At 41.9% G+C, this 13903-nt stretch overlaps 2 protein-coding genes across 3 annotated transcripts in view; one reads left to right on the plus strand and one right to left on the minus strand.

The window, feature by feature from the left end:
- Positions 1-11514, plus strand: part of LOC129865701 (tumor necrosis factor ligand superfamily member 12-like) — a 15704-nt gene extending 4190 nt beyond the window's left edge. The window contains exons 3-6 of the mRNA XM_055938664.1: positions 5961-6017; positions 6134-6157; positions 6378-6508; positions 7443-11514. Coding sequence (XP_055794639.1) covers positions 5961-6017; positions 6134-6157; positions 6378-6508; positions 7443-7709 — 479 coding nt within the window. The 3' untranslated portion in view covers positions 7710-11514. The remainder of the gene's footprint in view (positions 1-5960; positions 6018-6133; positions 6158-6377; positions 6509-7442) is intronic.
- The window catches only part of LOC129865699 (chromodomain-helicase-DNA-binding protein 3-like), a 30638-nt gene continuing 27214 nt past the window's right edge, over positions 10480-13903 (minus strand). For both annotated transcript variants that reach the window (XM_055938662.1, XM_055938663.1), the window contains exon 39: positions 10480-13776. In XM_055938662.1, coding sequence (XP_055794637.1) covers positions 13673-13776 — 104 coding nt within the window. In that variant the 3' untranslated portion in view covers positions 10480-13672. The remainder of the gene's footprint in view (positions 13777-13903) is intronic.

The following is a 13903-nucleotide window of genomic DNA, read 5'->3' on the forward strand; positions in this document are numbered from 1 at the left end:
TCCTCGGTGTCCACATCACTAAGGATCTATCATGGTCCAAACACACAACACAGTCGTGAAGAGGGCACGACAACACCTCTTCCCCCCCAGGAGGCTGAAAAGATTTGTCATAGGTCCTCAGATCCTCAAAAAGATCTAGAGCTGCACCATTGAGAGCATCTTGACTGGCTGCATCACAGCTTGGTATGGCAACTGCTTGGCATCCAACCACAAGGCGCTACAGAGGATAGTCCAGTACATCACTGGGGCCGAGCTCCTTGCTATCCAGGACCTCTATACCAGGCGGTGTCAGAGGAAGGCCCTAAATATTATAAGACTCCAGCCACCCAAGTCATAGACTTCTCTCTGCTACCGCAAGGCAAGTGGCACCGATGCACCAAGTCTGGAACCAACAGGACCCTGAACAAGTTCTACCCCCAAGTCATAAGACTGCTAAATAGTTAGTTAAATAGTTAATATCTCTCTGCATTGTTGGGAAGGGCCTGAAAGTAAGTAGTTCACTGTTAGACTACACCTGTTGTTTACAAAGCATGTGACTAATAAAATGTGATTTGGTAACATTTGATTTGAGACTAGGCAGTGCACACGTCATCTTTGTGCATCTGGAAATAATTCCAGAGGATGGACAATAGTAAACTTGGGTTGAAAATCACTAGGAGGAGACCGCTCAAGACTCAAGAGTTGATGCATGTTCAATTCAGAAGAAAGATGTACATGAAAAAAGGCATCAGTAAACATGTAAAGGATGGATCTCTATGGCAAGACGCGTCATTCACCCAAGATTTGTCATTATCAGGCCAGTGGTGTCTGAGATATCTCGTGTGACTAATGTACTTACAGTTGATTACTATAGCACCCAGCTTGGGCCAGTCAGTTTAGTAAAGGGCCGATCTCTATGGCAAAATTGGGCCAGTGGTTTCTGAAATATCATGTGGTTTAGCTAGACTCATATCCCTGGGCATGTGTGCCAAATTCTATCACTCTGAGTCAAACGGATCAAGAGATATCAACATGTGCACGTTATAGTGCCACTGTGAGGTCGATATGTTCTTGCATATGTTGAGTCTTGACCAGACCACGCCCGCGTGAATGTTTATTGGTCAATGTTGTTTTCGGTATTAGTCTGGAAAGTGTTGCGTTGAGAGACCTTTGTTCATTTTGCAAGAAGACAAAAGTAGCCTAGTAGTAGCCTTGTGCAGGAATATATGATGACACTCTTATTCAAAACAAAAAAGCTGTCAGCGAAATATAATAGAAATATGTGATCATTTGCTGTTAGTGAGAAGAGAAAAATCCTCACCTTTTCTGACTGTGATGGTTTCATATTTGCGAAATAGTACTGAATAGAACTGATATGCAGCCAGGACACTTCAATTGTAAATAACCTCAATAAGAAACAATGTTGTTGCTTTGATCACATCAGAAGATATCCTCCTCACAATCTTCAAAATACAACAGCCACAGGACAACTTTGTTTGGACGTCGTAAAGGATCATTTGGCGAAATTGAAGAGATATAGCTAGCTAGCTAACATCCTCCTTTTCCACGTGAAAAAAATGTGGACAGAGACTTGCTAGATACAGTAACTAGCTAGCTAAGATTTTCTACAATAAATCTGCTTCCTGAAAAAAAAAAAGCTTCTCCCAAGTGAGTGTGATACCTACTCCCATTTTCTGCTGCACTGCTGCTTGGATTCCACCTGGCGATCTGTTCTCCGTCTGCCCTGGCCTGTCTCCTCCTGTCTGGTACAGGTACCCCCACCACACTCTCTCCCGAGCTTTCGCTCGCCTCCAGCACACACGCACTGTTGGGGCGAGTGACTCTGAACATACAATGGCTAGCCCCAAGTCATAATCTTTTTATTGTGCTTTATGCTATTTGCCTCATGACTCCTGCGTGCTTTGTTGACTATGAACTTGCTTGTTACTCAACCGTGGGACAGACCATGTTTGTTCCCACATTCGGGACTCTGACTCTGTATTGGTTACACGGACTCTTGGCCTCCCATCTTATTCTAACCAGCTCTGGCTGGCTTTGTATTCATGTTACCTGATGAAATTGCTATACAATATGATCTTGTTTCCATCTGATGCACATTCAAATGTCATAAATCAACACCGCAGAGCTGTCCCTGTCCTCTGCTGTGCCCTGATTGTATTACTGTTGATGATATCTGGAAATGTGCATGTACAACCCTGGCCCATCTACTGTTGCTAGCCCCAATTCTGACTAGTGCTCTGATATCTGCTTCACTGATTTCTGCTCTCGTAAAAGCCTGGGGTTTCTGCACGTTAACACCAGAAGCTTATTACCTAAAATGCATCAATTGAAAGTGTGTGTTCAGAGCTCCAATCCAGATGTGTTGGTCATTACTGAGACGTGGTTAAGAAAGAGTGTTTTGAACACTGATGTTAACCTTTCTGGATATAACCTTTTTCAGCAAGACAGATCTTCCAAAGGTAGGGGAGTGGCAATCTTTACCAAGGAACAACTTCTGTGCTCGGTCTCCACCAAGTCTGTCCCCAAACAATTTGATTTGCTCGTTTTAAGTATTAAACTTTCAAATAGCTCTTTCTTGACTGTTGCTGGGTGCTATCGTCCTCCATCAGCACCGGTCTGTACCCTACCTGCCCTAAGCTCTCTCCTGGCCCCTTACACTAAGTCTGAATTTGTCCTGCTAGGTGACTTAAACTAGGACATGCTTAAACCACCTGACCAAGTCCTAAAGCAATGGGATTCCCTACATCTTTCTCAGATTATTACCAATCCCACAAGGTATGACTCCAAACACCCAGAAAAGGCTACTCTCCTTGATGTTATCATCACAAACTATTCTGATAGGTATCAGTCTGGTGTTTTCTGTAAATACCTTAGTGATCACTGTTTTACAGCCTGTGTTCGTAATGGCCACTCAGTGAAACGACCTGTCCTGATTTGTCATAGATGCTTGCTAAAAAACTTGAATGAGCAAGCCTTCCTTCATGACCTGGCCTGAGTAAATTGGTATAGAATCAGCTTGATCCCCTCTGTCGAAGATGCTTGGACCTTGTTTTTTAAATATTTTCAGTGGTATTGTTACAAACACACCCCCATAAAGAAAATGAGAATTATAAACAGGTTCAGCCCCTGGTTCGACTGAGATCTGGCAGAGTTACTCCACCTCAAGAATTCCATTTGGCGAAAGGCTCGCCACACGCATACTCAGGCTGACTGGCTCTCGTTCAGGCAAATGAGAAATAAGTGCACTCAGGCTATCCGAAAGGCCAAAGTTAGTTACTTTAAGGAGCAGTTCTCTCTCTGTGGGTCTAACCCCAAGAAGTTCTGGATAACGGTTAAAGACCTGGAGAATAAACCCTCTTCCTCACAGCTGCCCATGCCCCTTAATGTTGAGGATGTGGTTGGAGCACATGGCTGAGCTCTTTAATCACCACTTCATTAAGTCAGGATTCCTATTTGACTCAGCCATACCTCCTTGCCCGTCCAACATTTCCTCATCTCCCAGCCCTTCTAATGCGACTAGCCCAGATGCTCCTCCCTCTTTTTCCCCTGCCCCGCTAACGGCGGTCACTGAGTCCGAGGAGCTCCTTAAACTTGACGCCAAAAAACCATCTGGGTCAGATGGTTTAGACCCTTTCTTCTTTAAGGTTGCTGCCCCTATCATCGCCAAATCTATCTCTGACCTTTTTAACCCGTCTCTCCTCTCTGGGAAGGTTTCTATTGCTTGGAAGGCAGCCACGGTGCATCCTTTATTTAAAGGTGGAGATCAAGCTGATCCTAAATGTTCTAGGATCAATTTCTATTTTGCCCTGTTCATCAAAGTGTTGGAAAAACTTGTCAATAATCAACTGACTGGCTTTCTTGATGTCTATAGTATTCTCTTTGGTATGCAATCTGGTTAATTCTCAGATTATGGATGTGTCACTGCAACCTTAAAGGTCCTAAATGATGTCACCATTGCCCTTGATTCTGAGCAAATGTTATGCTGCTATTTTTATTGACTTGGTCAATGCTTTTGATACAGTAGACCATTCCATTCTTGTGGGCCGGCGAAGGAGTATTGGTGTCTCTAAGGGGTCTTTGGCCTGGTTTGCTAACTACCTCTCTCAAAGAGCGCAGTGTATAAAGTCAGAACATCTGCTGTCTCAGCCACTGCTTGTCACCAAGGGAGTACCCCAAGGCTCGATCCTAGGCCCCACACTCTTCTCAATTTACATCAACAACATAGCTCAGGCAGTAGGAATCTCACTGATCCATTTAAATGCAGATGATACAGTCTTATACTCAGCTGGCCCCTCCCTGGATTTTGTGTTAAACGTTCTATAACAAAGCTTTCTTAGTGTCCAACAAGCTTTCTCTGCCCTAACCTTGTTCTGAACACCTCCAAATCAAAGGTAATGTGGTTTGGTAAGAAGAATGCCCCTCTCCCCACAGGTGTGATTATTACCTCTGTGGGTTTAGAGCTTGAGGTAGTCACCTCATACAAGTACTTAAGAGTATGGCTAGATGATACACTGTCCTTCTCTCAGCACATATCAAAGCTGCAGGCTGAAGTTAAATCTAGACTTGGTTTCCTCTATCGTAATCGCTCCTCTTTCACCCCAGCTGCCAAACTAACCCTGATTCAGATGACCATCCTACCCATGCTAGATTACGGAGACGTAATTTATAGATCGGCAGGTAAGGCTGCTCTCGAGCGGATAGATGTTCTTTACCATTTGGCCATGAGATTTTCCACCAATGCTCCTTATAGGACACATCACTGCACTCTATACTCCTCTGTAAACCGGTCATCTCTGTTTACACGTCGCAAGACCCACTGGTTGATGCTTATTTATAAAACCCTCTTAGGCCTCACTCCCCCCTATCTGAGATACCTACTGCAGTCCTCATTCCACATACAACACCCGTTCTGCCGGTTACATTCTGTTAAAGGTCCCCAAAGCATACACATCCCTGGGTCCCTCGTCTTTTCAGTTCGCTGCAGCTAGCGACTGGAAAGAGCTGCAAATAACACTCCAAATGATGAATGGCCTCTATTCCCCACATTACAGTTAAATGTGAACTGCATAATCAAAAAATGGTATCGCTTGAGGCTCACCCACAGAAAATGCTATGGGGTCACCCACCTGCTAGTAATTTCAGCAAGGGCATAATTTTCCTAAGCTAAGCGGCCCCCCAGGGTTCAATGTTTGCCACTCTTTTTTCCCCACAACATATCCTACAGTGAACTGATCCTGCAGTGAATATATACTGTGTGTGTGTAGCCAGTATCAAGGTCTGGAATCACTCCCTGCAGGCCTGATACTGGAGCTAAAACAAACCTCTGGTGAACAACGAGGCCTGTCTCACCCCCCCTCTCTCCGTCTCTCGCCCAGTTTTCGAGATGGATTTTATTTATTGTATTTATTTGAACGGTGGCCATGGCTGTTGCTCTTGCCTGTTTTTCCTGACAGGGCCTTCACAGCTCATTTGGGTCATAGAACAGCCAAAGGCCTCTCTCCCTCTCTCTTTTGCTCTATCTTTCCCCCCTCTCTCTATCTCTCTTTCCCTAACTGTCTTCTGTCTCTCACATTCTCTTTTGCTTTCTCTCTCTCCCTCTATCTATCCCTATCCTTCCGTTCTCTCCTATTCTCTCTTAATTGACTATGTTTCAGTTGACTGGACCCAGCTGGCACAGAAAGTAGAGAGAGACAGACAAAGTAGGCTAAAAAACAGGAAGTAAAAAAAGACTGATATCCTAGCAGAGTAGAGCAGAGCCAGAGTAGAGGAGAAAGGAAATCCTTCTCCATCTGTTAGAGCCGTTTGAGTGTTCAGGTGGTGGATAAACAACCACAAATGAATACATTATGGTTTCTACGACACACACCACAGCTGTGACAAATGAAGGAAAACAAAAACCCCTCTGAATTTTTCTCGTCTGTCATATTAACTCATTTGTTCTTCCTTCTTCCCTTTGCAAGAGGGAACTGGGAAAGGGAAGAATGGACATGGAAAGAAAGTGGCTTCTCAGTTTGAGAGTAAGTGACTTGGCAGATCTTCATAGTGTTATAATGTAGCATCTGTTGAAGTGGTTTGGATTGGATAACAGTTCTAAAATCCCAATTCCCCTTTTCCCTCTCTCTCTTTCCACCAGTAACCAAAGAGTCTGTTCAGAAAGGTAAGCTTTATAAACGTGGATGATGACATTTATGATGGAAAAGTCTTCTGGATTTCTGGAATTGGTTTCGTAAGATCTCTGTCCCCGATGAGTGTTACAAACTGTAAAAAATCATCCCTACACACACAAACCTACAGTATAAAGAGAAAATAATATGTTGTTATATTTACGCGTGCACCGGTTACTCCCTCTCGGTGCTTTAAATGTGTCTGTGTTTCAGTGGGAGAGGACGGCTTGATAAAAGGATGGACGGACTCCGAGCACTTGAATATGAGCAAGGCGGTGAAGTACAACGCAGACAGAGGCATCTTTACAGTGGAGAAAACGGGAGTCTACTTCCTGTACTGTCAGGTGAGCCTCTGGGAGTTGTAGTCCTGTGTCCACCTGGACGGAACTACACCTGTCAAACTACACAGGCTTAATCAAACGCTGATTTTTAAAGATTTTATTTCACCTTTATTTAACCAGGTAGGCTAGTTGAGAACAAGTTCTCATTTACAACTGCGACCTGGCCAAGATAAAGTATAGCAGTGTGAACAGACAACAACACAGAGTTACACATGGAGTAAACAATAAACAAGTAAATAACACAGTAGGAACAAAGAAATGAGTCTATATACATTGTGTGCAAAAGGCATGAGGAGGTAGGCAATAAATAGGCCATAGGAGCGAATAATTACAATTTAGCGGAGTGATAAATCATCAGATGATCATGTGCAAGTAGAGATACTGGTGTGCAGAAAAGTAAATAAATAAAAACAGTAAGTGGGATGAGGTAGGTAAATTGGGTGGGCTGTTTACATATGGACTATGTACAGCTGCAGCGATTGGTTAGCTGCTCAGATAGCAGATGTTTAAAGTTGGTGAGAGAAATAAAAGTCTCCAACTTCAGCGATTTTTGCAATTCGTTCCAGTCACAGGCAGCAGAGAACTGGAAGGAAAGGCGGCCAAATGTGGTGTTGGCTTTTGGGATGATCAGTGAGATATACCTGCTGGAGCGCGTGCTACGGGTGGGTGTTGTTATCGTGACCAGTGAACTGAGATAAGGCGGAGCTTTACCTAGCATGGACTTATAGATGACCTGGAGCCAGTGGGTCTGGCGACGAATATGTAGCGAGGGCCAGCCGACTAGAGCATACAGGTCGCAGTGGTGGGTGGTATAAGGTGTTTTAGTAACAAAACGGATGGCACTATGATAAACTGCATCTAGTTTGCTGAGTAATTGACCCCTGTTGGTCTGCTCTCTGCTTCTTCTTCCTTCATTTTCTCCATCTCTATCTCACAGGTGTTGTTCAATGAGAACCAGTCTCAGCTGGTGAAGCTGGACGTGGCGGTGGTGAGGGGGAGCCAGCGGCTTCAGAGGTTACAGTGCATGGAGGGCTATGGGACTACGCCTGCAGCCGGATCACACCAGTTCCACTTCCTCAAACCCTGCCAGGTGTCCGGCCTGCTGCGGCTGGAGAAGGGGGTGGAGCTAAAAGCCATCACAGGCCCCGCTTTCAACCTCCACATCACGGGAAAGCATTACTTCGGTCTCTTTAAGGTCAACTGAGCTACCGGAGAGGATGGACATTTTAAAAGGAAGGAGAAACCTGTTTTAAAGGAAGTGTTTTGTCTTACTCCGACCTGTATCAAAGAGACACACCAATGTGATATTTACGGAATCGTTTTTATTGTGAAATCTGGACCAACGATCTGAATCATGTTACCTACAGACACTCTGTATGATACCTTTTCAAAGACAGAAACTATAAGGAAGACTTAAAGTGAATCTATATTATGCACTTCTAGACTCTCCAAGAGTTTCTACCCCTGCTTCTTTGAAGATTTAAAACTAATGGAATATTCTCTGGATCAGTTGATGGATCTCTTTTGGAGCACAACACATCCACCTGACTTTTCTTTCACCGTGACTTGGCCTGACGACAGCAGGTGCACCTCTCTGAGGAGCTAAGCTGGTGGACTACTGAATGAGAAGGATTTTGGATAATGAGCTCTACAACTCTTGTCTCTTTTCCATTGTAATCCTAGCTTAGGTTATTTCAGTAGCTTGGAGATAATATAAGCAGCCCCCCCCTTCAGAACAGCCTCAGTTCGTCAGGGCATGAACTATACAATGTGTCAAAAGTGTTCCACATGGATGTTGGCCCATGTTGACTCCAATGCTTCCCACAGTTGTGTCAAGTTGGCTGGATATCGTGAGGGTGGTGGACCGTTCTTGATACACATAAGAATGTGTTGAGCGTGAAAAACCCAGAAGCGTTTCAGTTCTTGGCACCTACTACCATACCCTGTTCAAAGGCACGTAAATCTATTGTCTTGCCCGTTCACCCTCTGCATGGCGCACATACACAATTCATGTCTCAATTGTCTCAAAGCTTAAAAATCTTTCTTTAACCTGTCTCCTACCCTTCACCCCTTCATCTACACTGGTTGAAGTGGATTTAACATGTGACATCAATAAGGGTAGGGATCATAGCTTTTTTATGTCATGGAAGGAGCAGGTGTTCTTAATGTTTTGTACACTCAGTGTATATCATCTTACCAAAAGTATGCATCTCAATCTGTTAACATTATAGGCCTATCATATATACATTTCAGATGCAAATATTGTTCTGTTCACATTCAACTAAACAGCGATGCGCACCTCGGCTCAAGCCTAAAAAAAACCTTCAAAAGTCCATTATAGTGCACTGCGCTATGAGACGCATTGGATTGAACCCTGACCTGTATGTGAAAATAAGGGTCAACCTGTGGAGATATTTCATGGTGGAAATAGAAATGATTTTGTATATTGTATTCACAATACTTGTACTCATTCCAAAGCGCTCTTACATGCCATTTGCAGCAGTATGTTTTGAACACAGACATTACAAACAAAGTATTTCTATCAGGTGGTTTGGTTTAATGTTTTACCACTCCTACTCTGGTTTATAAGTAGTATGTGGGAGACCACATTGGTTTCTGCTCAGCAAGTTCCACACGTGCACGTATGCACACACACACAGCAAAAGTTAAGTTATTCTGGTTTCCAGCTCTAAATGTCATTTCTCATCATTAGATCAAAAGTGTAAAATGTGGTATTGTAATGTATACATAGTTCTTGTTTGATTTCCTAATCCTTCTCCACTTCCCTTTTGTGTTTACCCCCCCTTTGCACCTCCCCACACACACACACACACACACACACACACACACACACACACACACACACACACACACACACACACACACACACACACACACACACACACACACACACACACACACACACACACACACACACACACACACACAGCTCTTCAACTCTCACTTCCTGATTGCGATCTTGAACCAAATAGCTGAATGCTTTTGATGAAAAACATGCCGGGCACTTCCCTCCCCAATTCCTTTTATTTGAAATGTCAAAGTTTATTGCCACTTTAAAAAGCCTTATTTTGCACAAAGAGGCCTTTCGCTGAGAAGTCTAACAAGTAGGGCAAGGTTGAAGAACCAGTGAGGGGATATTGTGTGTATACATGTTTGCGAAATTATGTCTGCAACGCTGGTTGTTGTTCTAAACTCACTTCCTATAAAAATGTTAACCTTTAAAACGTTTTTCCGTTTAAATATCTCCTTGAAGCAACAGGAAATGTAACTATTATGTGGATTATAATTAAAATACATTTTTTTGTAGGGTTTGATACATTTTTCTGAAGGAAAAATCAAGTCTGGAAAAATCAAGTCTGAAATTTCAAAGTGGAAATTACAAACTTCAAAAGCCTTTTTAAACCTCAAATACACCACAAGTTTTAAATGTCCTGAATTGCAGGAAAATACTCCTGCAACAGGGCGATCAAATTAAAATCCAACATATGTACTATGATACAGTAAGGGTCACAAAACATGACACAAAACAAATAAATCATCTTCTTGTCATCTTCTAACCCCATTCTTCCCTCGATGACATCACTGTGTTGCTGAATAGAACGCGTGGAATCCTGCTCTATTCTAGTTCTTTAATCATGACTCACACACTACTGTGTACTCAGTCGTCACCACCTGTGATTCATAGATCTGTAGCTTTTCAAGGTCTCGACTCAGTGCAACACAGTGCAGACAGACTGGGATGACCTCATGTGGGGGCTGGAGGAGAGGACTCAGTCACAACTGATCTGCGTCACGTTATATCCTGTAGCATCCCTATGCTTCCTATCCTATTAGTATCCTGTAGCACGGTATAGTATCCTGTAGCACGGTATAGTATCCTATAGTAGATTTTTACCCATGATCACTGAATCAGCGTGTGTGTGTGTGTTTTCCTTACTGCTGCTATTCCAGCATCCATTCACATTTATCTTTATTTTTAAATGTGTTTATTTTTATTACAAACAAATCCCCAAATAAAAGACAAAGAGATGCATTATTATTGTGGCATCATTGCCACTCATCGTTTCATCGATCGGCATCACAACAACGTACACAGTAACACAAGATATCAAGAAATGAAAAACAAAACAGAATCTGAAAAAAAAGCAAGAAAATTAGAAAAGAAGTGCTTGATTTGACAGTATACAGTATACATTCTAGTGACGGGGTTGCAAAACACTTCCTGCGAAACGTAATCAGTGAAATGTTGTTTAGACTCTTCAACTTGGAACACCACTGTGGAGTATCCAGGGTGCTAGCTAAATAAATTAAATGTTTCTACTTTAATTATTTGAAATAAGTCCAGGGAACTAACTAAAAGTAGACTATTTCAACTAGCATATATAGAGTTTACATCTCCTGATCTATTCAGGTTTAACACACTTAATTCAGACATAACTTTCTTTACAGTTATTTCAGCTATGTTATGTTTAAGGCGTATTTGTGGATACAGTATATAAAATTGACTCGATTCAACTGACAGCCTCTGAGTTTCCAGAGAATAATTAATTTATGTACGTTAACTGTTAAGATAGTACACGGTTTCATTTTGTCTTAACGCATTTAGGGTTACATATGTAATCTATTATAAAGGTTATTTGCAAGCCCCAAATCTAGAATGTCATTTTTTTGTTGTATTATATCAATTTACGAAGTTCAAAGGTCAACCTCTGTTTGCTTTCTGTTCTAACTATAAGATGTCAGATGCAGCATAAGAAGTGCACCAAATCATAAGATTTTATCGTTTTCTCAATTTCTCATTTGGTAAAAGCTCTTTTTTCAATAGTAACAGCAAAGACAACAGCAACGTCGACGACAACAATAATAATCATAGTCGTAGTAAGTTAACAAGAGTAAAAACACAAGAGAACACGAATGAGCCAAGTTTAAATATGCAAAGAATATCACAGAATTCGTAGAAAGAAGTAGAAACTCGAAAAAACAAACAAGGAAGAAAGGATTGATCGAGAGGAAGATGAAGGGAAAGGTGGGATAGAAGCCATAGGAAGGGAGGTCAGAGAGAGCAAGGGGAGAGGAGGACTGTAGTTGAGGGTAGTCAAGAAGCTTTATAACTGTATGACTTGCCTATGAAAGGTTATGACCATTCACAGGGGTACTGAAACTATCCATTTGATTGCTGTGAGTGAGACCTATCCTGAATCACCACCGGAACCTCCCATCCCAATATAAAAACATAATATGCACTCTGGTCTGTAAGAACATCCACTGGCATAGGGGCTATAAGCTATACCTCACTCAAGTCAAGTTGGCGTTGAACTGACTGACTGTTCAGTATTTCTACATGGACCATCAGGTCAACATGAAAGGGAAATGGGCTGAGAGTTTCCTGCCAAGTTTAGAGCCCCCTGAGTCCTATAATACTTCACATCAATTCTCCAACAGGAAGATTGATGGTTTTCGGCAAGCCTCTGAGACAGCACTAGAAGAAATACTGTAGGCACAACTTGAATGATAACACACCATTTTTAGTGAGTATTGCATGTGTCAGAGGACAAATGGCGGGAATGGTGTTAAGAGTCAAATGTTACACTGTTATATTATGCAGCTTCCTGTTACTGGAGCGACCTGTGGAAGGGTCCAAGGTCAAGGGTCGGGCTCTGTAGTGGTTATTAGTTCTAGGTATTTGGTGTTGAGGGTCTGTGAGCGGTGCCAGGATAAAGAGGTTCTAGCTTATGGTACTACATGTATATTGTTCTGGAGTGGAGTAGAGACCTATGGATATTAGTAGGCTGCTTGTGAGGAGTATTGGTTGGTTTGAGGCAGACAATAAGAGATTGAGCAGGTGAGGGTATGTATGTATGTATGTAACAGCGTGGACCACGTGTGTATGTGTGTGCACACATGTATATTTTAATCTGTTTGTATGTGTGTGTGCGCGTGTCAAGGTTATTATAGTAAATGAAAAGGGAAATTAAATAATTAACACATCTTTTTGAAAAACTAAAACTATACTGAAACTATTATCTTTGACTCCAAAACGAATTAAAATAAAAATAAAATCATCATGAATTATGTTCAGTTTGATTTAAAAACTTTTTTAAATACTTTGAGCAAAAATCAAATGGATTTTTCAAGCTTCTGAATCTGGGCTGTTTCAAATAGACCTAGCTTGTGCATCACTATAACTAGTTATTGCCAGAAATAGTTTAAGATATTAGGAGATGGGAAACTCGTGTATGTTGCCCGTACATTGTCAATGGGCCGTGCGGTGCATTCGGAGCGATTCTGGGACAAGGAGCACAACTTCTTCAAGGATTGAATGGGAGTCAATTGGGGGCAAGCAAAAAAAAAAAACATTAGCATGAATTCCAGACTGTATCACAACCAGCCGTGATTGGGAGTCCCATACAACTGGCCCAGTGTCGTCCGGGTTAGGGTTTGGCCAGGGTAGGCTGTCATTGTAAATAAGAATTTGTTCTTGCCTAGTTAAATAAAGGTTAAATAAAAAATAAAATAACAATTTAAATATGAATTAGCCTACCAGAACAAGAAACACAATATTATACAAATTTTCCAAGATGTGAGATAATGAACTTGTTCTCTGTAATATCGTATAGCTTTGAAATAGTAACATTACGTACATTCGAGGACAATAGGCAGGTTTCTAGACTCATACCCTGACTTTTACAAGGGATTGCGTGACGATTAGCTTAGCAACCACATTACACAGCATGACAGCGTGAACGCGATTGGTCGACAGTCTGGGTGTTATACGTGCCTTCATTCCTTGACCAATGAGATTCCTCTCCTCATTTCCTAAACTATTTCTGCTGTCACTAGCTAACAGGGAAGAAATCCGCTATTTTCTGTCGCTAAACGAAATAATATAAAACAAAATATAAATATATTTTTATATTTTTATAAAACTCAAACTAAATAATTAGTAAACCAGATTTGAAAACGAACTGAAACTAAACTGATTATTAAAAAATAAAATAAAGAATAGAAATAAAAACTAATAGAAAAACACAAAACTATAATAACCTTGTGTGTGTGTGTGTGTGTGTGTGTGTGTGTGTGTGTGTGTGTGTGTGTGTGTGTGTGTGTGTGTGTGTGTGTGTGTGTATAGTCAGTGAGTGGTGTTATTTAGTCGTCGATACAGATGACTTCCCCAAAGCGCTGGTCTCTCCTGCTGAGGAGCTGCTCGGCTTCCCTCTCCTTCTTTACTGACAAGGGAGGCCCGTTCAACACTGTAGGGGGAAGAGAACACACACATGAGCATACACACACACCCATGTATACACCCATATATGCTTCCCGTACATTCAGAAACACTCGGTCAGGCATACAACACTCACTCACAGAACGCGTCGAACC

This window comes from Salvelinus fontinalis, chromosome 11, assembly GCF_029448725.1.
Source record: "Salvelinus fontinalis isolate EN_2023a chromosome 11, ASM2944872v1, whole genome shotgun sequence".
NCBI lineage: Eukaryota > Metazoa > Chordata > Actinopteri > Salmoniformes > Salmonidae > Salvelinus > Salvelinus fontinalis.